General features: G+C 38.4%; 1 protein-coding gene across 6 annotated transcripts in view; it reads right to left on the minus strand.

Annotated features, from left to right (window-relative positions):
- Nucleotides 1-844: 844 nt before the first annotated feature.
- PLS3 (plastin 3) overlaps nucleotides 845-22,463 on the minus strand; it is a 99,713-nt gene continuing 78,094 nt past the window's right edge. For 4 of the 6 annotated variants that reach the window (XM_074391905.1, XM_074391908.1, XM_074391906.1 and 1 more), the window contains 14 exons: nucleotides 21,243-21,372; nucleotides 20,284-20,416; nucleotides 16,928-17,009; nucleotides 15,967-16,132; nucleotides 12,664-12,806; nucleotides 10,120-10,146; nucleotides 9,752-9,847; nucleotides 7,109-7,304; nucleotides 6,357-6,435; nucleotides 5,305-5,419; nucleotides 4,958-5,091; nucleotides 4,152-4,275; nucleotides 3,808-3,932; nucleotides 845-2,079 (listed from right to left, as the gene is read on the minus strand). In XM_074391905.1, the coding sequence (XP_074248006.1) occupies nucleotides 1,947-2,079; nucleotides 3,808-3,932; nucleotides 4,152-4,275; nucleotides 4,958-5,091; nucleotides 5,305-5,419; nucleotides 6,357-6,435; nucleotides 7,109-7,304; nucleotides 9,752-9,847; nucleotides 10,120-10,146; nucleotides 12,664-12,806; nucleotides 15,967-16,132; nucleotides 16,928-17,009; nucleotides 20,284-20,416; nucleotides 21,243-21,372 (1,683 nt within the window). In that variant the 3' untranslated portion in view covers nucleotides 845-1,946. The remainder of the gene's footprint in view (nucleotides 2,080-3,807; nucleotides 3,933-4,151; nucleotides 4,276-4,957; nucleotides 5,092-5,304; nucleotides 5,420-6,356; nucleotides 6,436-7,108; nucleotides 7,305-9,751; nucleotides 9,848-10,119; nucleotides 10,147-12,663; nucleotides 12,807-15,966; nucleotides 16,133-16,927; nucleotides 17,010-20,283; nucleotides 20,417-21,242; nucleotides 21,373-22,463) is intronic. The other 2 variants (XM_003935829.4, XM_003935830.4) reach the window with 1 other exon arrangement.

Below are 22,463 nucleotides of genomic sequence, written 5' to 3' on the forward strand. Positions count from 1 at the left end.
ATATGTTTACAGATTTGTCTTTTTTAACTCATAAATTCGATTTTTATATTAAAAGAATCTATAATCTGAGATTGAATTTTTTTAGTCATCTATATTTTGATCTTTTTTATTTTATATATATATGCAAAAGTAGAGTTGTCAAATGTATCCTTTTTTAATTTTATGTCTTTGGGATTGGGGTGATATTTAAAAAGGTCTTTCCATCTCTCAGATTATAAATGCAAAATATTATATAGTATCACTATGTAACCAAATCCTCAATAGATTGTACTTTATATTACTCATTCAAACAAAGGCTTAAAAGGGCACTGTAAACCACTGATTGTTAACAAGGGATGATTTTGTCACCCAGGAGCATTTGGCTATGCCTGGAAACAATTTTGGTCAACACGACTGGGGATGTGCTACTGACATCTAGTGGGTAGAAGCCAGTAATACTGCTAAACCTTCTACAATGCACAGGGTAGCCCCTTCCCCTACCTCAACAAAGAATGGTCCAGCCAAAAATGTCAATATGGATGAGGTTGAGAAGATCTGCCACGAACCATTTCTCCTCTGTGACTGTTCAGATCCCCACTGTTTCAGGATCTGTATATCATAGAACATTGAAAAGAGAGTTGGGAAAGAAAGAAAAAAGCAGGAACTGGATAAAGAAATTTTGCTAAATTGGAGAAAATCCTTTTATTTTATTTGTACTGTCCTTAATTCAGTACCTCTAATTCAGCTCCCAAAACTCAAATTTAACAAACACCATTTTAGAGAATACATCAGAAAAACGAAAAGAAAAAGTCCTGACAAACACTGGCATACTTCCTAAGGGACAAAAGCATGAAGAAGAGACTAATTATCATGTAAATGCCTTTATTTGAACTACTACATTGCTATCAGATTACATCACTTTTCAGAGTTAGAGTAACATAATACCTTGGAAACTATAGCAAACAGCTTGACAAAGCAAGAGTACATTAAGTCCTACATATATACTTTTATTTTTAGTGACCACATTTCTTTGTTTTAGGTGTAAAATTTAAAAATATATTGTACACTTAGCATACTTGGCCTACCAAATCCTAAATTCTGAGCATACTCTCTCCTCAAAAGTATCATATTCAACAGCATTTTAAATTTAAAGAGAGAGTTTGATGATACAGGTTTTAAAACAAATAAGCATGTATTGAACCAAGTGACAAAATATTTCAATTGTTTACAGCTTAGGTATGAGAGGGAAAGATGCAAATTTAAGGTACATTTTTCTTCTAGCTATAATGTATGTTTTACTTACTTGGAGACCCCTTAAAAAAAGTAGCAAAATCAGCAGTTTTGTTTAATGTAATCAAAATATTCTTAAATGTACAAAAAAGGATCGTGTAGAAAGAATACTGTAAAAAGATACTGATCTTAAAAATAAAAGAATAAGAAAAGCTTCTTCTATTACATTCTGCACAGCCAGTTACTTCGGCAAATTTTCAGTACTACAAAGATAAGCAAAGGATACTCATATCCAAATACCCTCTGACCATAGTTCTCAAATAAGAACTAGCATACTGGATGGAAAGCAAAATTACTGTCTAATAATATTCATATCACATCATCTAAGTGAGTCCCAAGAGAGGGACATTCTAAAAGGGCAAAAGATAACAGAGCGAGAAATAACATACGGCAATGGGAAATGTCAAGGGCAGCATTCTAGGAGAGAGTAAAATGTTTTGGCTATGAGCACATTTCAGGCATGCCTGAAAAATCCAACTCTGACTATGGGAAAGAGAAATTGTTTTTATTAAAACCCTTTCCCCTGAGGGCTCTCATGCTGAGCTAGTCTTGTTAATCAAAATGAAAAGTTCTTTGAATGGCCAAGAGTTCCTTAAGCCATAAGCACTTCACCTGGAAATAGCTGACCTGTGAATCATGCACCTGGGAGCAAGGCTGCTTTATTCAGACTGGTTATTTTACACTCTCTTCATTCCCCTGCCCATCAAACATGCAAAAACAGTCATGACCATCTTGGGCTTTACTTCCACAAGGTCTTCAGGAAGAGCGTACACTCTGGCTCCGATTCTTCTAGCCATTGACACTGCATACCTATTTTAGGGAGAAACAAAAATCAGGATGAAATTCTTGTCAGTTAAGGACATCACATAAGACATCTATTTCTTCTTATATGATTATTATGCTGTGATGCAAAAATTCCATATTGATAGTTCCAATTAGAACAGTTTTGCTTTTTGTTTTCTTTTGATTTTGGTTTTGATTTCATTTTGAAGTTACAGTAGGTTTTTAAGCTCTACTATTTGGAGCCAATAATATTTATTCTTTTTCTCCAATGTGAGGAGATAATTAAGCTGGAAGCATCGACTTTATATACATAATTACCTAGGCTGTCTATGCAATCAATGTTGGCATTCACATTGCACATATAATAACATACACTCATGTCATCTTAGAGATATGAGGTGAAAAATCATGCAAGATGCAAAACCCAAGTTGTTAGGCAGATACAATGAATACTTCCAAATATTCACGAGAGGGGAGACAGTCTACATGTGGTACATGGAGAGGGTGGCTGGACCAAAAACTAGAAAAGGTGGACAAAGGAAGGGACAGAAGAACTAAGATGTCCAGGTAGGGAAATTTTCAGGAACACATCTCAACTAATCCCTGAAGCATTTCTAGGTGTGTTGGAACCAGGATCTTTAAAGATGATTAAACCATCGAGTTTCTAGAAAAAGAGGTTTCAAGAGTTCTTTATACATTGTAAATATTAGACTTTTATTAAATCTGCTAGAAATATTTTTAAAGGAAAAATAAATAATGTGCCTAACGCCAAAGTTTTTCAAGAATGCTTCTTAGCTGTTCTATAATGCAGGGCTGTGGCTGGATTTTCAGTGTCTAATTAGTAAAGTTTTCATGTGTCACCCATGAAGCCAGGTCACACTCTAGGTGTCTGGTGAAGAAGAAAAGAGGCTGGTGGAAAAGACCTAAATATTGTTGAAATGCAAGAAACTTTCAAGGCACAGTCTTCTGTGGAGGCCTAGCAAGCATTCTGTTAATATAAGAACTGAGGAAGATAAATTCAACAAATGTACTAAGAATGATCTATGTATAGTAAAAGAGACATAAGTGGATAATGTTTTTTTTTTTTTTTTTTGAGATGGAGTTTCGCTCTTGTTACCCAGGCTGGAGTGCAATGGCGCGATCTCGGCTCACCGCAACCTCTGCCTCCTGGGTTCAGGCAATTCTCCTGCCTCAGCCTCCTGAGTAGCTGGGATTACAGGCACATGCCACCATGCCCAGCTAATTTTTTGTATTTTTAGTAGAGTCGGGGTTTCACCATGTTGACCAGGATGGTCTCGATCTCTTGACCTCGTGATCCACCCGCTTCGGCCTCCCAAAGTGCTGGGATTACAGGCTTGAGCCACCGCGCCCGGCCGGATAATGTATTTTTTAAAAAAGAATGAGATAGACAGATGAACACCCTAAGCTCATTTTTCCCTTGTTGTAAAGTTTTACTTAATTTGCATTCAAATATATGCTACATTATTTCTGTAATTCACCGAAGCAATATTTGACTAAGCACCTAGTAGGCCAAGCATATGGCTAGGCTCTTATAATTTTTTAAAAAATTTAATCTTTATAAAATCTCAAAGGTAAGTATTATTGCCCCCAGTTTACTGCTGAGGAATCTGAGGCTCCAAGAGGTTTCCACCATGGTGACGCAACTCTTAAATGGCAGCACCTGAATTAGATTTCAGATCCATCTAGCTGCAAAGCTGTGTTTTTTTTTTCATACTACTATGCAGTCTCCCTTACTTGGCATTATTGTGCTTGTCATCTTCTGTTAGATTGCCACTCTTCACAAGGTCATAATTTATACAGCCTGGCTGGATAGCATCAATTAAATCCACAACTGCCAAACTGGAGCTGATCGTCTTGTCCTAGTGTGAAAGGAGAACAAATCTGAGAATTTTGATACATACAGATTAACATGTGCTTACTTAAATCAAGTGCCAAAAACAAAGCCCAGTGAATTCATAAAGAATCATGCCATTAGCCCAACAATAATTCTCACTCACAGAGAAACCAAAGGTGGCCTTCCCAAATGATAGATATTATCCAGAAAACATAATATTTAATAGTCATATATGGATTCTGACCTTAAAACTCTGAATGGAAGTTGATTTTCCAGCTTCACTCAACGTTCTGTTCACCCAGTTCACAATGATGTCGTCATTGGCTTTCTGACCATCTCCAAGATCTTCCAGGACATTGAGGGTATATCTAAGAGAAGCAGCAGCAGAAAATATCACAATCTACTTTATGAGAAAAAATGCAAACATCAGAAAGATGCTTTATCTTTCATTTTTTATATTCCTTTGATTTCAAAGACTAAAGAGTTCATGGAAAGAGATTCATACTATGTGAAAAAAATATTTTAAGCAGTAGTGGCTTGCTACTGATCTACCCTTTGTAGTGGTGAGAGGAGAGCAGACTGACAGTGCTTTAATGAGCAGGTTCAACAGCCTACTGCAGGCACATTTTGTACTATTCCAATAGTGGTAATGGCATAAAATAAACTGTGCTTTGGCTGGTATCCAGTCATAATGAATGCATTTCAGCATTATGGTGATCTTCATCAGCATTACAGAGAGATCTTCATTTTCAAATGAGCATGAGGATGTTCATAATTTTGTTCTGACAATTTTTTTATTCACTGACACGTTAAACGAGGCCAAAAATCTACATGTCAGCCTTCCTATTTTTTTAAAAAAAGGACTAGCTAGAGTTCTACTGCCTAACTTGGAAGGAAGCATCCAAATATATATTAAACTCATTGCGGAGTATAAATACAACAGATTTCAAAAGCGTAATCACTGACATGTTCACTTATTAAACATAGTAAGGACTAAATCACAGACCTGTATGACAGTAAAGCTTAAACAGCTAAAATTGTATACTATACCTTCTCATCAGCTGCCAGACTAAAGCTAAAGTCAGGGTTTGGTTCCCGTCATTCAGGTCTTGCCCTCCAATGCCAACCAGAGAAAATTTAGCAGGATGCTTCCCTAATTCAACAGCATAGTTGCAGTTTTCTAGCTGCAAAGGCACAAGAGTAAATGGTTAAAGATTTCCATTTGTTTAATCTGCATACGTGTGTGTATGTCTTGTAAAGGCTAGGTTATCAGTACACAAAAACAAAGACGACACAGTTTTTGTCCTCAAGAAGCTCCGAGTCAAGAGTTTTAGTAACAAAAGAAACAAATCGACAATAAAAATACTCTTAACATACACAGCAACTTAATTATCTACCTTTTTCATGTTGGCTCCCAGTTTCGGGTATGGAGGCTTATTAACCTTACTCCAGTCAACAGGAACTTTAATTCGTTCATATAACTGTAAGATTACCAGAGCATCCTGGAGGTCACTAATGATTTAAAAATAATGTAATCAGTGTTTTCAGGAAGCTGGGATTTGACTTTCCTTAGAAACAGTAACACTACATTGTCAAACAAGATATATAAAACAATAAATAATACTCAAGACTCATATTTTCTATCAATCTCTGCTGAAAACAGAGCTAAGACCATCCACTTCATTTATAAGTATTTATTGAGAGCTTACTGTGAACAAGGCATTGTTCTAGAGGCTGGGCCCACAGGACAAAAATCCCTGTCCTTACATTAGAGTCAGAGAGCTAGACAATAAACAAGTACATGGATAAACAAACAATACGATTTTGGGGGTGCATGTAAGTGCTATGAAGAAAAAAAGAACTAGGGTTAGGTGTTAGAGAGTAGCAGGTGGTAATCAAGAAATCTTTGAATCAGTGACTGGAACACAGTAAGGGTATGAGCCATTATATGTGAGCAAACAACGTTCCAGCTGGAGAGAACAGTGAGCCAAAGTCCCTGAGTGTTGCAAATGATCTACTTAAAGGGCTCCCCAGTCTCTTTTTCTTTCTTTACCTTTCCTTTTTTTCCCCTTAGAAATAGGATCTTGCTTTGTTGCGTAGGGTGGAGTACAGTGGCACAACCATAGCTCACTGAAGCCTCAAACTCCTGGGCTCAAGCAACACTCCCACCTCAGCCTCCAGAATGGCTGTTTCAAAATATAAACTATTTTCTCCATAGGGTACTATAAAGACATTTATACATTCTATCACTTACAGTTAATGATCATATAAAGAAATAATTTCAGCTTTTGTGTGTTTGGAAAATGATGATGGAAATCACCACTTAACATTTTCCAATATAAATAACTGCTGCAAATTAGTATCTAGAATGTCTTCAGAGCTGTCATTACTTGTGTAACATCCACTCATGACATTCATAACCATTTACAATAGCAGTAGGAAGGCTTACGCGTAGAGATGGTTTACATGGGGATTGACACCAAGAGAGTTCATCCAGTTACGGAAAGTTCTTTCTTCACGAGTTTCTCCTGTTAAGAATATTCACACACTTTACGGATTTATTAAACACTTTATGTATGTGCGTATAGTGCCAATCCACATATTAGATTATTTTATCTCTCTATTCAGATCTAGAAGCTTTCAATAATACAAGTTTCTAAGCATTCTCTTAAGTACATACATTCTCTCTAGAAACAGGCTTATTTTGAAAATTTGAACTTTATTTATTTATTTATTTTTGAGATGGAGTCTCGATCTGTCACCCAGGCTGGAGTACAGTGGTACAATCTCGGCTCACTGCAACCTCTGCCTCTGGGATTCAAGAGATTCTTCTGCCTCACCCTCCTGAGCAGCTGGGATTACAGGCTCACACCACCACGCCCAGCTAATTTTTAAATTTTTAGTAGAGATGGGGTTTCACCACGTTGGCCAGGGTGGTCTCAAACTGCTGACCTCAGGTGATCCACCCATCTTGGCCTCCCAAAGTGCTGGGATTACAGGTGTGAGCCACCACACCCGGCCTCAACTACCTTACTTTAAAAGTTCACTTGCATTGTCCTTTTCTGCTAGTTTTTACTCAGCGCCTGCATCTACTTGTTGCAGATATAAAAAAAGTATTCAGTCAAAATTTAAATATCATTGTGGTCTCTGTATTTCTACTCTATAGTCCCACACATTCGAATTTGAGATGTTTTTGGTTACCTTCTAATAGAGTCCAGTCAATATCCTGGTTCTCTGGCTTAGTTAGTGCAGGGTATTTGTTAAACAGATTAGCCACAAAAGCTAAGTTGAGTTTGGGGTTTCCACTGACAACATCAGCAGGGGTAACAAACTGTCTGCAACCTAATTTATCTGCTTGTTGAAGCATACTCTCAGCTCTCTTCAAATCATCTGTTTCCTGTTGAAACAAAACAAGATTTCGTCAAAGGCCATACTAAAAATATAGGAAATTTCCCCACAATCATAGTCTGGGTGTACAGTTCTACTTTCTTTTAGCCAACATATGGTACTTATTATAAAATTGTTTTGAATGCAGAAAAAAAAAAAAAAAAAGTTGGCTCTGTTGGAGGTGCAGTACCTTTAATATATCCTAGATGGCACCAGATCACATAGCAAACTACTGAGTACATTTAACTAAATCAGATTAAGAAGTTTATGTAAAAGGTTGGGGGAAACTCCCAGATTTTGTTTGAAAATCTGTAGAGAAAAACATACATTCATCCTCTTTACTTTCTCTGGTTTCACTTTTTCTTTTTTCCCTCTCAATAGGAAAACAGCTTCAATTCTTATAAGCCATCTCACGTTAAATATTCAGATATTTTCAGTGGAATTACGTTAAACAGTAGTTTTTTTCAAATGTACGTATCTACAATGAATATCTACCAATTATTAAACGTGAAAGGGTATTAACTCTAGTGCTACTTAAGTCTCATTTAGAAAACGGTGTTCACTTTCTGTAAATTGTGGGTGCACTGTCTTCAGCCTGGCTGATTTTATTTTATTTTGCTGGTTTACTAATTTCTGCTTTGGAGTTTCTCCTTTTCTCTACTGGCTGTCAGCTGAACTTCGCTGAGGCTTCTGGGTACTGTGCATTAGGTCAATGAGCTTCATGACAGAGTCGACGCCTTGCAATCCTGGAACCTTTGGGGCTGTGTTGCGCAGCAGAAGGAACTAGAAAGGAGGGCGTTGCTGGAGCGAACTGGAGAGAGAGACTAAGTTGTGCTGAGCTGTGGAAGATGGCTCCCCTGGCTGAGGGAGAAGACAGATACCTTCATTCAGTGCATGCTCAAATCCCAAGGGAAATGCTTGTGAACTGTTGCTTGAATTGAAGAGAAGCAGAGAATCTATTTCCACTGATTTCTTTTTAACAGATCAAACCTACTTAGGGCAAGAACGTAGCAGGAACGGTGGAAGGCAAGACCAAGGATTAATCTCAGGGAACTGAAGGATTAAAAAAGTTAGGATGAAAGGAAGGGATTTTTTTTCCATTACAAAGAACAAAAGAAAAATGTTAAATTGAAATTAAAAAAAAAAAAAAGGTAAAACTGTTCAGAGTTAAAATTAGGCCTTGGCTTGACATGGTGGCTCATGCCTGTAATCCCAGCACTTTGGGAGGCCAAGGCAGGAGGACTGCTTGAGCTCAGCAGTTCAAAACCAGCCTGGCCAACGTGGCGAAACCTCGTCTCTTTAAAAAAAAAAAAAAAAAAAAAAAAAAAAAGCCCTAAAGAAGGTGTAAACCTGAAAAAGACGAACGACACTGAAAATCACGAGAACAGCATGAGCAAAGGCACATGGGTAGTGGTGGGAAGGGAGGTTGGGGTGAGGAATGCAGACTTTGGTGAAATAACACTGACTAGAAATGATAGAACAAGATTTGTAGGGTGAGTACTAAGCAGAATATGTTGGACTGAATTCTAGAGTCAGCAGAAGAATCCTTGTCGGATCTGAAGAGGGAAGAGACAAAGGAGTGTTTTAAGATCAATCAGAAAGGACTGACTAGAGAAGGGGTGTATCAGATCACACAGCTAGCCATCCCAGACAGCTCCCTTCTTGGACAAGATGGCCCCTCATTCCTACCAAGAGTGACCTGAGCTGAAGAGTTTTACATTTAACATATAGACAGAAATATAAGCACGCAAGTCAAGTACAAATTCAGTTATGGTAAGGGCAGTATAAAAATGGTTTAGCCAGTGTAATCCACTCCATCCTCTGGCATAATATGCTAGACATGTGGATTTTGTTCATTAGCAGCATGCATTCCATATCTAATGGGTACAAAAACTACAGAATCCTAGAAACTTGGGACTAAGTAGTCCAGTTTAACTCCTTACTTTATGGATGAACAAAGTGAAATGCAATTTTGAGAAGAAACTTGTCCAAGGTCACTAAACAAATAAATGACATAACCAGGGAACATGGTCTCTGAGAGTAATTCCCTAAATCAGATTTCATAGACTGGGAGTTTGTAAAACATATTAACATTACTCTCAACACAGAAAAATGAATACATGTATATATAAATATATAGTCACTAAATCTATTGCTGTGGTTATAATCCAAATACTTGGAAATGGTTAGCTTCTAGTTGCTTATTTCCCCATACTTGTTTTGAATATTTTATGCCATCCATATAAATCAATACCACAACAACTATGGAATTCACTAAAAATCAAAATAAATCTAAGCTAGTTTTCTGGCCTCTGAATTACATGTATAGTATTACATTTTAACATAATGCTTAAAATTACCAAATCCACTTCATACAATTGTAACAATTATTGTATTGATAAGAAATTGACAATAATTTTGCAAGATTGTAGAATTCAGAAGAGCAGCGATACTTACATTAAAACCTGACATGTTAATATCTATCCGTGGTTCACCTTCCTTTTGTCCTTTTGGTGCAATTTGATTGAGAAGATGGAAATAGGCTTTGGAATCCTACAAAGAATTGAATCTGTCAGTGAGATCGCGGTTACAAGGAATGAATGTATCCTATTGTCTCATGTTTGGAAGGCTATTTGCATTGGATTTTTTGAGAATATATGGCACAAATCTCTGCCTTCTAATTTAACAGGTGTCTTCCCCAGAAAAGTCCATCTATCTGGCCTTATATCTGTCTTGCATATAGATGAACTGGATTTTGACATGACTTCACAATTATTAAAGCCATCAATAAAATAATGCTAATAAACATGTAACCAGTTCTGTACCTTCACTGAATTACTGAAGTCAATAAGCTTGATAGACAAAACAAGCATTTAAAAAAGTAGGAGAGCAGAAATCCAGGAAGCATAGAAGAAAGAGAAAATAAACAAGTTATATCATTACAAAGCACAATGCATATACCACAACCTAGGAAGAAGAGATTAGCTATGTTACAGATGTATTTAATTGTAAATTTAAATGACAAAAGATTAAATGCTAAACATTTTAGTTGCTAAAATAACACTGAACCCCCTATGATCTGAACGTACTTAACGAAACAAATGTCTCTTTTCGTTTAAAACCCCTGGACTCTTTTATCACTTGAATGTTGTTTTCTTAGAATGCCAATACATAAAACAATGGGATTGGCTCACAGTCAATGTGAATTCAGGTTGTGTGGACAACACAAAACACAACTTGAAAACCACTGTACTCACACAAACACTTATTAAGAGCCTTCACACGTGTCAAGTAAATTCCTGCATCTTTGGAATTCTAGAGGACAGAAATTTGAGTCAAGATTTCTTAATCCTGCCATATGTGAAGACCACCTTCTGGCTATGATCTTAACAGTTTCCTGTTACTGGGCCTTGAAAGTCCAGACAGACTATGAAGGACTGTTTCTCATAGTCTATGTGCATACTAACCCCTGTGGAAGTTGCTCAATATGTCAATTACTGAATCCAATTCCCAAACTACCAAATCTAAATGTCTGGGAGCTGCCTAGAGAGGTGCCTTTTAAACCAGCTACCCAAGTGAGTTTGAAACTCGGTGCCATAAATGTTTCTAAGAATGGGGAAAACCAGGTGACTGAAAGCTATTTCAGAGCAATTCATAAAATGGCAACTCTGATCTTATTATTTGAGGGCATAACATTTACCTCCTAAGAAATAGTGTAGTACAACTGTGAAAGTGCTTTCATTTCCAATTTCTTGCTAAAGCTACATAAACAATTTATAATCTAAACCTACGCTCTCGAGAAAAACAAGCGAAGAGCAGACCCAGCAAACTCTGTATTTACTACCCTGAAAAGGGCTTTACAGGTGAAAATTTGAACTTGAATACAGATAATCTGGAAGTTAGTTTTCACATTACCAAACAATTCTTTGCTTTGTAAAAATATTCAAAGCCGGCTTCACTTAAAAAAAAAAAAAGATATTCTCTGTACATTTAAAATACATCCCAGTACATACAATCCATTTACAGTTGGCTTGCTGATTTTTAGGAACGCATCTAGTACATGAAGCAAAATATACCTGGCTGGCCAGGTGCTATGGCTCACGCCTATAATCCCAGCATTTTAGGAGGCTGAGGTGGGAGGATCACTTGAGCTCAGGAGTTAGAATCCAGCCTGAGCAACACAGTGAGACCCCATCTCTATAAATAATAAAAAAAATCAGCTGGACTTCGTGGTGTGCACCTGTAGTCCCAGCTACTTGGAAGGCTGAGGTGGGAAGATCGCTTGAGCCTGGGAGGTCAAGGCTTCAGTGGGCCATGATAGTGCCACTGCACTCCAGCCTGGGTGACAAAGTGAGACGCTATCTCAACAACAAAAACAACAACAACAACAACAACAACAACAAACCTGGCCAAACATATTGTATAATTCAAAGAGAGGGAAGTGTCAGTTGGTCTTATAATTTTGGGGCTATTCTTAATTTTCACAGATGAAATCAGCAGTATAGGCATCTCACTGCTTCCTCTCATCACTGAACAAAATCATATGATAGCACAGTATTGTTTTCACAGCCTTGACAGTCAGTGACATCTGATGAAGATTCCTAAGTTTGTTCCTTGTGTACCAGCATCTGGATGTCAGGCAGAGTTGAGGCAGCTAAGGAGAACTCCACACAATGTTTGCTATAGTAACGTTGGCCCTCTCTGCATGAGAAGCCAAAGGCGACATGTGATAAATGTCTTCCTCCATTGTTCGTTTTTCCTCACTGCTCATGATAAACAGCGAGTTAAAAAAAATCAATTCAAGGCAAGAAATACGAGGATCTTGTATGTGCCACATACTGTGTTATAGGTTGGCTTTAGTAGGAGGGCCCTGGAGCAGGGGCTGAGGTAGGAAGGATACACAGACATAAATAAGAGCTCATCACTATCCTGGAGGAACACACATCTGAAGGTGGGTTAAAACGACAAAAGAGAAGCCAAATAAAAAAGGGGAAGAGGAAATTGTGAGGCCCTTCCTCTCTCTTCTAGGTGTGTTTACTAACAGGTACACTGAGACCTGGGAAAGCCAGTTAAGAATAGAATAGTTATGTCCTATTCTTTTATACTCCATGTTTAAAAATAGGCAGAATATAACAAATTAGCATTATAATATAACAAAGTAGCATAATACTCTAACCTTTTTCCCCAAAATAAAACACAGGTGCTCATGCTCTTTATCTGGCTCTACTTCTCCTCTAAAATATACCCTCAGGGCCAAGAGGCAACAAGGCTTGGTAATACAGTATTAGAATTTTCCCTCTGATAAGCTGGGATGAAATCCTCCAGCTATTATATCCCCCACAAAATGTTGTGGTTCTTTGAATAATTACCTTGATGTCAGCACTAAAGTTGTTAATTTTTTGCCAACCCGAGTTTTCCAAATGAAAGTTTGCCCATCTAAGTAGAAGCTCTTCTGGAGACAATTTCATAAGTTCTTCCAAAGTCTCACCATCTCGGAGTAAAGCAGCCAAAGCTAGAAGAAAAAGCAAAAATTCCCACTATCATTATATGACATAATAATGGTCATGCCAAGTTGATTCACTCTTTTGACACTGTTGAGTAACAGAGGTGCAAAAACTACTATGACATACATCTGGTTTCTAGACACTCATAACCTACTCAAAAAGATAAATATATATAAGTAGATTTAATAATGTAATACTACAATTTATTATTTTCTCTGTTATTTTTCACATTCCAAGTAACAAATCAGGTTACGGCCTTTAAGCTTACATTTTTACATTATGTCGTATGTTTGTATAAACTGTTCTTATTTAACACTTCTAAAGTCAAGGATTTGGGGAAAGATGTTTAAAATTTGGGAACCTTTTACTTAACCTTTTGATTAAAGTCAAAGATTCTGGGAAAGATGTTTAAAATTTGGAAATCTTTTACTTAACTTTTTGATTAAAGTAATCTAGAAACACTGTGGTATTTGTACTTAAGTATCATTAATTAATTAACTATTGAAGTCTCAAGCCTATTTTAACAGGAATATAATTCAACCTTATTATTTTCTTTTTCCTTTATTTTTGAGACAGTCTCGCTCTATTGCCCAGGCTGGAGTGCAGTGGTGTGATTTCGTCTCACTGCAACTTCTTCCTCCTGGGTTCAAGTGATTCTCCTGTCTCAGCCTACCGACTAGTTGGGACTACAGGTGCATGCCAGTATGCCCAGCTAACTTTTCTATTTTTAGTAGAGACAGGTTCTGCCCTGTTGGCCCGGATGGCCTCTAACTCCTGGCCTCAAGTGATCCACCTGCTTCGGCCGCCCAAAGTCCTGGAATTACAGGCGTGAGCCACCATGCCGGTCTCAACCTTACATTGTCTATAGCACCCAACATGTAAAGTCTGCTCAATAATTTTTTGTTGTTGTTGAGAAGCCAAGCTTTTTTTGGTAAATATTTCCATAGGTCATAGGCAAAAGCTTGAGCGTTTACAGAGAACTGTCTAAATTTAAACGTTGTTTTAAAGAAGTTATACAGTCTTTATGCAGTAACTGCCTCCCATAAAATGAGATTAATATTGGACAAGAATGCTGAAACTGTCTGATTTCTGAAGAGGTCCAAGTAATACCTCCACCAGGCAAATTTCATCTTCAATGGACTCGGCTTGATGTTATGCCCCTTTGACACTTGGATGCTAACAGCAGAGGCAGCATGACCATTTGTATAGAGCCCACCTTCTGTTCCTTATCTCCACCCAATCAAAGGCTGGAAAAGATTAAACAGCCCAACATCTATGCACCTGAGACATTGTCAAAAATAAATCATATATTACACGAGCCAATGCCACATAATGGCATTGTTTTATTTTGTTTTTTCTCTTTCCTTCTTAAATGGACTTCAACCCCTTGAAACAAACCATGTACCACTGTGAAGAAGGCAGCAATTAGAACAATTTTATTCATTCAAAAGCAGGTACTTTTGAGTTCAAAATGTAAGTGTATGCTGGGCACGGTGGCTCACGCCTGTAATCCCAGCACTTTCAGAAGCCAGGGCGGGTGGATCACCTGAGGTCAGGAGTTCGAGACAAGCCTGGCCAACATGGTGAAACCTATCTCTACTGAAAATACAAAAATTAGCTGGGCATGGTGGCAGGCACTGTAATCTCAGGTACTCAGGAGGCTGAGGCAGGAGAATCGCTTGAACCCAGGAGGCGGACGTAGCAGTGAGCCGAGATCGCGCCACTGTACTCCAACCTTCATGAAAGAGCGCGACTCCCTCTCAAAAAATAAATAAATAAATAAATAAATAAGTATAATAAAGTCCTAAAAGTGCTAAAAAGACTTATAGTGGATAGATGTATAAAATAAGACCACTGGCAGACATGATAAGACTTGGACAATACTGAGAATCCCAAACATGTAATCTTCTCCCAAAGTAACTGAGGATTGAGATGGTGATGTTAGGGATTTCTGGAATGAAATCTGAGTATTTGGAGTGGTGTTCAGTATTTTAAACTTTTCAGAGGTTAATGTAATACTTTCTAGGACCTCAGGGGAACTGTATGGAATATGCTTAATACATTCTATAAATCCACAATGTGACATAAAAAAATCTATGCTGAAAAAATGATCCTTCTGTTGGTTCAGGAATGTGAGACCACTGAGGGTAGGTTGGAAGTTTTTGAAGGGGGTCTACATCTATAGAATATAAAAGTTGTTAAAACTAGGAGACAGGCTGGGCATGGTGGCTCACACCTGTAATCACAGCACTTTGGGAGGCTAAGGTGGGAGGACTGTTTGAGTCCAGGAGTTGGAGATCAGCCTGGGCAACATCATGAAACCCCATCTCTACAAAAATACAAAAATTAGCTGGGCGTGGTGACTTGCGCCTATAGTCTCAGCTACTCAGGAGGCTGAGGCAAGAGGATTGCTTGAGCCTGGGAGTTTGAGACTGCAGTGAGCTGTGATTGTGCCACTGCACTCCAGCCTGGGTGACAGAGTGACACCTTGTCTCCAAAAAAAGGAGATGGTGCAAAATGGTGGAGCTGAGGGTGGTAAAGAGGTAGGTTTTGTGTAGGTAGAGCAGAAAAAAATAGATAATCAGGCTGGGCGTGGTGGCTCATGCCTATAATCCCAGCACTTTGGGAGGCCCAGGTGGGTGGATCACCAGGTCAGGAGTTTGAGACCAGCCTGGCCAATATGGTGAAACCTCGTCTCTACTAAAAATACAAAAACAAGCCGGGTATGGTAGTGCATGCCTGTAGTCCCAGCTACTTGGAGGCTGAGGCAGGAGAATTGCTTGAACCCAGGAGGTGGAGGATATAGTGAGTCCAGATGGTGCCACTGCACTTCAGTCTGGGCAACAGAGTAAGACTTCATCTCCAAAAAAAAAAAAAAGAAAGAAAGAAAAAGGAAAAAAATACATAATCAAGTTTTAGGACTTTGGGAAAGCTCCTTAATCTCTCTGTGCTTTTGTGTCATTGTTGCAAAATTAATTGTAAAGTGCCTGACAAATGTGAATTACTAGTAGAGAGTCATGTAATTATGCTATTTTCCTGAATAACTCTATAGCATTACCTTATGTTCATTCTAGTTATCACTAATCACCTCCATTGAGAGCATGAATGTCTGCATGACTAGAAAAAAATAACCAATAAACAATTTCCAGAATGGTTGTGTTCCATTACCTTCATTCCTGCTTAACTCAATGTCAGCGAACAAACCGATCTTAATGATCTGCCAAAGCAGTCCCAAAACCAGATGAGGTTTCCCAGCCCTCAAATCTTCTGCACCAATGTTCACAACATGACACCCAATGGCAGAAGCAGAGTTCAGTGCCAAGTTCAAGTTTTCCTGTAAGACAGCCAAATTACACACTCGTTTCTCAATGTTTCCATTTTTTAGCAGTCTACTTTCTTCCTTTGCTGAAAATAACACTCAATGAGGAAATTAATACCTTGTATTAATTTTATCCATATATGTGTCATAGAAAACAAATTCCAGACGTTTGTGTTAAAAAGCCTAGCTAAGACAAATTTCAGCCTTATTGCTATTGCCTTTTGCAGAATCTCATGAGAGGTTAACATATTTTTATTTTGTCCCTTTTGAAGTATGCTGGCACAAAAGGAAAAGGCTGAGTAGCACAGTAAATTTATCCATGTGAGAGTAAAGTGCTATCATTCCAAAAATGCCTAAGGAGAGGGACCAACAGTATTGCATATGCCCAAAGGAGTTTTAGAAGTTATCAATGTCCACATCCCAAGAGCTGCTCTTCCCTGAGGGAATTTTGCTAATAATTTAATGTTCAATTGATAGACAAGAAAAATGTTCCATTCCTTAAGCACGCCAGTTAATTAAGAGCTTATATATTTTTGCTTATCTCTGTAGTGCTTGAGCACATTATCAAATGAAAAGAACATAGAACTTTGAAATTAGAATGGGATTTGAACCTCAGTTTCAACATTAATTTCCGGCAAGCTCAGAAACCTTTCTGAGTTCCAGTTCTGTCTGTATAATCTGGATAACAATCCCACACTCAATAGTTTTTACAAGTATCAATTGGGAACCTACAGAGTGCAGAGCCTGAAGTCTGTGAACAGGTCCTCAAACAGTAATTTCATGTTAAAGGGAGGGGAGAACAATGCATACCTGAATGATGAAGGGTGTAAGTTTCTTCTTGTTGATTGCTCTTTCGTCAATGGTATCAGGAACTGAAAGGTTAATCATTTTACTGAAACAAAAAATGAAAGAAAAAAAAGTTGATTTACTTTTATTAAGTGTTTGTAAATACTTACAAATATTTTAAAGCTTATTATAACAACCCTTTCACGTACTCTAAAAATGCAAATAGATGACTTTTATCATGTTGATCATAATAAACTATCCAAATGGAAAATAAAGATTAAAAAAAAAAAAGACCAGGCCTGATGTGATGGCTCATGCCTATAATCCCAGCACTTTGGGAAGCTGAGGCAGAAGGACTGCTTGAGGCCAGGAGTTCCAGACTAGCCTGGGCAATACAATGAGACCCTGTCACCACAAAAAAGATTAAAAAATTAGCTGGGCATGGTGGCATGTGCCTCTAGTACTAGTTACTCAGGAGGCTGAGGCAAGAGGATAGCTTGAGCCCAGGAGTTCAAGGTTACAGTAAGCTATGATGACACCATTACACTCCAGCCTGGGCAATAGAGTGAGACCCTGTCTCAAAAAACAAAACAAAACAAAACAAACAAAGAAACTCTGGCCAGCTATAGTGGCTCGTGCCTGTAATCTCAGCACTTTGGGAGGCCAAAGCAGGCAATCCCCTGAGGTCAGGAGTTGGAAAGCAGCCTGGCTAACATGGCAAAACCCTGTCTCTACTAAAAATACAAAAATTAGCACAGTGTGGTCTCGCGCGCCTGTAATCCCAGCTACTCAGGAGGCTGAGGCAGGAGAATCGCTTGAACCCAGGAGGTGGAGGTTGGAGTGAGTGGAGATCATGCCACTGTACAGTGGACAGTAATCCTGGACAGTACAGGATACAGCAAGACTCTGTCTCAAAAAACAAAAAACCAACCCCCCCCCCACAAAAAAACGAACCAAACAAACCCCCGCCCCCCCAAAAATAAAGACCAAAATATGTGTATAGTAGTGGGTATCTCTGAGCAGAGAATTAGAACAGGCTTTATCATTTAATTTTTTTTTTTTGTTTTTCTCATTCTTTTATGGAAATAACTTGGATATTGAAAACAAAACTTGGGCCAGGCACACTGTGGCTCATGCCTATAATCCTAGCACTTTGGGAGGCTACGGCAGGCAGATTGCTTGAGCTCAGAAGTTCAAGACTGGCCTTGTGGACAAGATGGTGAAACCCCAGACCCCATCTCTGCAAAAAATAAAAAAAATATAAAAAAATTAGATAGGCAAAGTGGTGGGTGCCTGTAGTCCTAGCTACTTCAAAGATGGAAGTGGGAGGATTAATTGAGCCCAAGAGGTTGAGGTGGCAGTGAGCCATGATTGAATCACTGCACTCCAGCCTGGGTGACAGAGCAAGACCCTGTATCAAAAAAAAAAAAAAAAAAGATGCAAAATTTAAATCTTAAATAGTTCCATGCAAAATTTAAATCTTAAATAATTCAATATGAGTGAGTATCTCTTATTATTTTTATAATACATATAGTTTTTGAGTTCTGCAGGGTGAGCAGAGAGAGAAACTGCCAGTCTTCTTTCTATATCAAAATGAATGGGTACGGGTGTGATAGCTCATGCCTGTAATCAGAGCACTTTGGGAGGTTGAGGCAGGTGGATCATGACGTCAGGAGTTCAAGACCAGCCTGGCCAAGATGGTGAAACCCTGTCTCTACTAAAAATACAAAAATTTGTCAGGTATGGTGGCAGGTGCCTATAACCCCAGCTACTCGGGAAACTGAAGCAGAGAATTGCTTGAACCCGGGAGGCGGAGGTTGTGGTTAGTCAAGATTGAGCCACTGAACTCCAGCTTGGGCGACAGAGTGGGAGTCCGGCTCCAAAAAAAAAAAAAAAAAAAAAATGCATGGGAGGCCAGGCAAGGTGGCTCACACGTGTTATCCCAACACTTTGGGAGGTCGACGTGGGCAGATCACTTGAGGCCAGGAGTTTGAGATCAGCCTGGCCAAAATGGTGAAACCCTGTCTCTACTAAAAATATAAAAATTAGCTGGGTGAGGTGGTGAGAGCCTGGAATCCCAGCTACTTGGGAGGTTGAGGCATAAGAATGCTTGAACCCAGGAGATGGGAGGCTGCAGTGAGCTGAGGTCATGCCACTGCACTCCAGCCTGGGCAACAGAGTGAGACTCTGTCTAAAAAAACAAAAACAAAACACACACATGGGAAATTATTTATTCACTGCCTATAAACAGAACACAAAGGAAGTGTGTGTGTGTGTGTGTGTGTGTGTGTGTGTGTGTGTGTAATTTATTTTTTAGATAGACAGGGTTACCCAGGCTGGAGTTCAGTGGTACAAAGCATAGCTCACTGCCAGCTTGTACTACTCCCGGGCTCAAGTGATCCACCCACCTCAGTCTCCCAAGTAGCTGGGACTACAGGCATGCAGCCCCATGCCCGGTTAATTTTTAATTTTTTTTGTAGAGACAGGGGTCTTGTTTATGTTGCCCAGGCTGGACCTGAACTCCTGGCCTCCAGCAATGTTGCTGCCTCGGCCTCCCAAAGGGCTGAGATTACAGCCATGAGCTACCATGCCCAGCCTATCTCACATTTCAAAAATCAGCTTTTCAAACAACCAAAATGACCCTATTGCAAAAAGAAGAATTTTATATCCTATAATATATACTGTCATGTGAAATATATCAATTGCACTACCTTAAGCACTCTGTATATAGTAATTTACTTAATGCTCACAACAGCCCTGTGAGGTAAGTATAACAATGTGGAGATCATAATAAATAGAAACTGAAATGCAAAGGGGTTGAGTGACATGATCACAGTTGTACCGCTTCAGAGTGGCAGGACTGAATATAAATTCAGTCAGACTGATTATGGCGCATGGTATTAACAACTGTGTGACACTGTCTCTATAAATTGGAACACCGACTGACAGTGTTGATAATCTCGTATTATGTCTGCCAAGATGCTGTTGGCTGTGGGGCGGCAGCAGTGACAAAAGCATTTTTTGGAAATAGGTCATTGGAGAGTGAGAACGGAAGAGTAGCCTCTTTTTTTCTTTTGGAAGCTGTGGTACTTTAGAATAAACAGACACTGACATACTTAAGTTCAATCGAGTCATAATGTTCTGCTGGCTCGGTGATGAGAAGAAAATGGAGGCTGAGAGCTTCTCTATAAAGAGGTTGTCGATCTATGACTGAATTTTAGATTCATGGACAGACCTAGAGATTAAGTGAAAAAGGCAGAACCTGGATAATTTTCTAATTATTTCCTGAGGTGAATCTGTCAAGCATGTAGAAGCAAATATATCAATTATATGGAAGGCTATTTTTGGATATCTGGATATAAAACAAGCTAGCATCTTACCAAAGCACAATTCCATCACCAACAGCTTTGAACAGGTCATCAGTGTTTGGGTTCATTGGTATAACGTGTCTACAATCAGGATCATTTTCCAAAGCTTTGTTTATCCAGTTAACAAAAGCATATTTTTCTTCCTCTAAAATTATGTTAAATAACAAGCAAGACATTAGTTCATACTCTTAAGTTAACAATTTGACTCCAAAGCCTAATAGTGCTGAAAGTTAATGTGTCAGAAACATGTGGTTATTCTGTGTGGAAACCCAGACACTTGGATGCAACACAGTGGTTATTAGGAATAACAAAATTAAGAAAAATAATAGAACACATTAACTGGTCCTCAGAGAAGTTACAAAATTCCTTAAAAATTTCACTTATCGGCCGGGCACGGTGGCTCAAGCCTGTAATCCCAGCACTTTGGGAGGCCGAGGCGGGTGGATCACGAGGTCAAGAGATCGAGATCACCCTGGTCAACATGGTGAAACCCCGTCTCTACTAAAAATACAAAAAATTAGCTGGGCATGGTGGCACGTGCCTGTAATCCCAGCTACTCAGGAGGCTGAGGCAGGAGAATTGCTTGAACCCAGAAGGCGGAGGTTGCGGTGAGCCAAGATCGCGCCATTGCACTCCAGCCTGGGTAACAAGAGTGAAACTCCGTCTCAAAAAAAAAAAAAAAAAAAAAAAAAAAAAAAAAAAAAAATTACACTTATCTTACTGTACAATTCACTATAGTAAAGCCTATCATTACATGGATTGTATCCTGTCTCTTGCAAGCTAATAAAGCCATACAATAAACACAATACCTTATGACAAGTATTAGTTTCAAGCCTAAATACATGTCATGAAGGACTTCTATTGTATTCTTAATTAGGAGGTAACGATTTTCTAGAGCCCTTCCTTGACATTACAGCATTCATCCCACCTAGTACATTGTATTAACCTAATAATGCCTATGAAATGATTACCTGAGTAAGAATGCTGTGTTCCTTCGCTGGACAACTCTGAAGTTCCACCCAGAGCACAAATACCTTCTTTCCTGTTGATGGCTTTGCGGAAGGTCTTGGCAATATCGCTACTTTTTACCTCTTGAAAAATCTATTAATTAAAGTAATTTTGTTGATTTACAATTAATTTCAAATTAGGCACAATAAGCATATTCATATTCTTTTATATCTTCATCACTTACATTTTTTCCATAGCTGATGTTAAAAGATATAAAAAATTCGGGCTGAGTTTTTGAAATGCTAAACAAGTACTACAAAACTACTGCTGAAAATGAAGCACCAGAATGTCAATTGCACACACTTGTCAAAAACATTAAGTGCTACATGCATTGAATCCACTTTAAGCCAAAAACTAATGTGATTCAAAGGCACAGGTAAATCTGTTAATTTTCTACAAATAAGGAAGGCTTTGTTCTTTTCCTGGAGACAAAACATTGAAGAATACTCCCTCTTAATCAAAATTCTAACACAAAGAAAGATAAAATTTTATAATTTAACCAAAAAACTATTTTACAGTATAATGAGGTAGCTCATTAAGAATTCATTAAATCAAAAGTTACAGAATAATATGGTTAAAAAATCCGTTAAGCTGGTAGTAATAGATGACTGTAAAGAATAAACACCAAAAAGAGGCTTTTCAGAGATTGTCTGATTGTGGCATTTATGAAGTTCAGCTTCGCTTCCCAGTAAGGAACATTCTAATTATACAAAGCAAGTTATAACAAAGGAACATTCTAACTGTACAAAGGCAAGTTATAACAAAGTAAGTTTCACATCCTAGTACTGTGTAACCATCTGATTGGACATTCTAAAGGTCTATATTTTTCTGAGGTATTGGAATTTACCTAATTCCAAATGTGTTCCTGATCCACCAATGTGCATGGCTAAATTAATCAAAGCCAGTAAAACAGGAACAAGATGTAGAAACTGTAAACTGTATACTACTTTCTTTAAATGGTGTTTAGAACCTCATTTAAATGAATTCATTGAACGAAAACTGAAGACTTCATGGAAAAGTTGCTGAACAAATGCAATGCAAAGACCTTTAACATTCTTGACAAATGTGTATTCACATACACATCTCAGGAAGATGCAGCCTATGTCTGTGGTTCATAGAACAGGGTCACAATATACTTAGCAGTTCAGGTTGTATGTGTCAGAGCAGGTTCAAGCAGAAGCAGA

This window comes from Saimiri boliviensis, chromosome X, assembly GCF_048565385.1.
Source record: "Saimiri boliviensis isolate mSaiBol1 chromosome X, mSaiBol1.pri, whole genome shotgun sequence".
NCBI lineage: Eukaryota > Metazoa > Chordata > Mammalia > Primates > Cebidae > Saimiri > Saimiri boliviensis.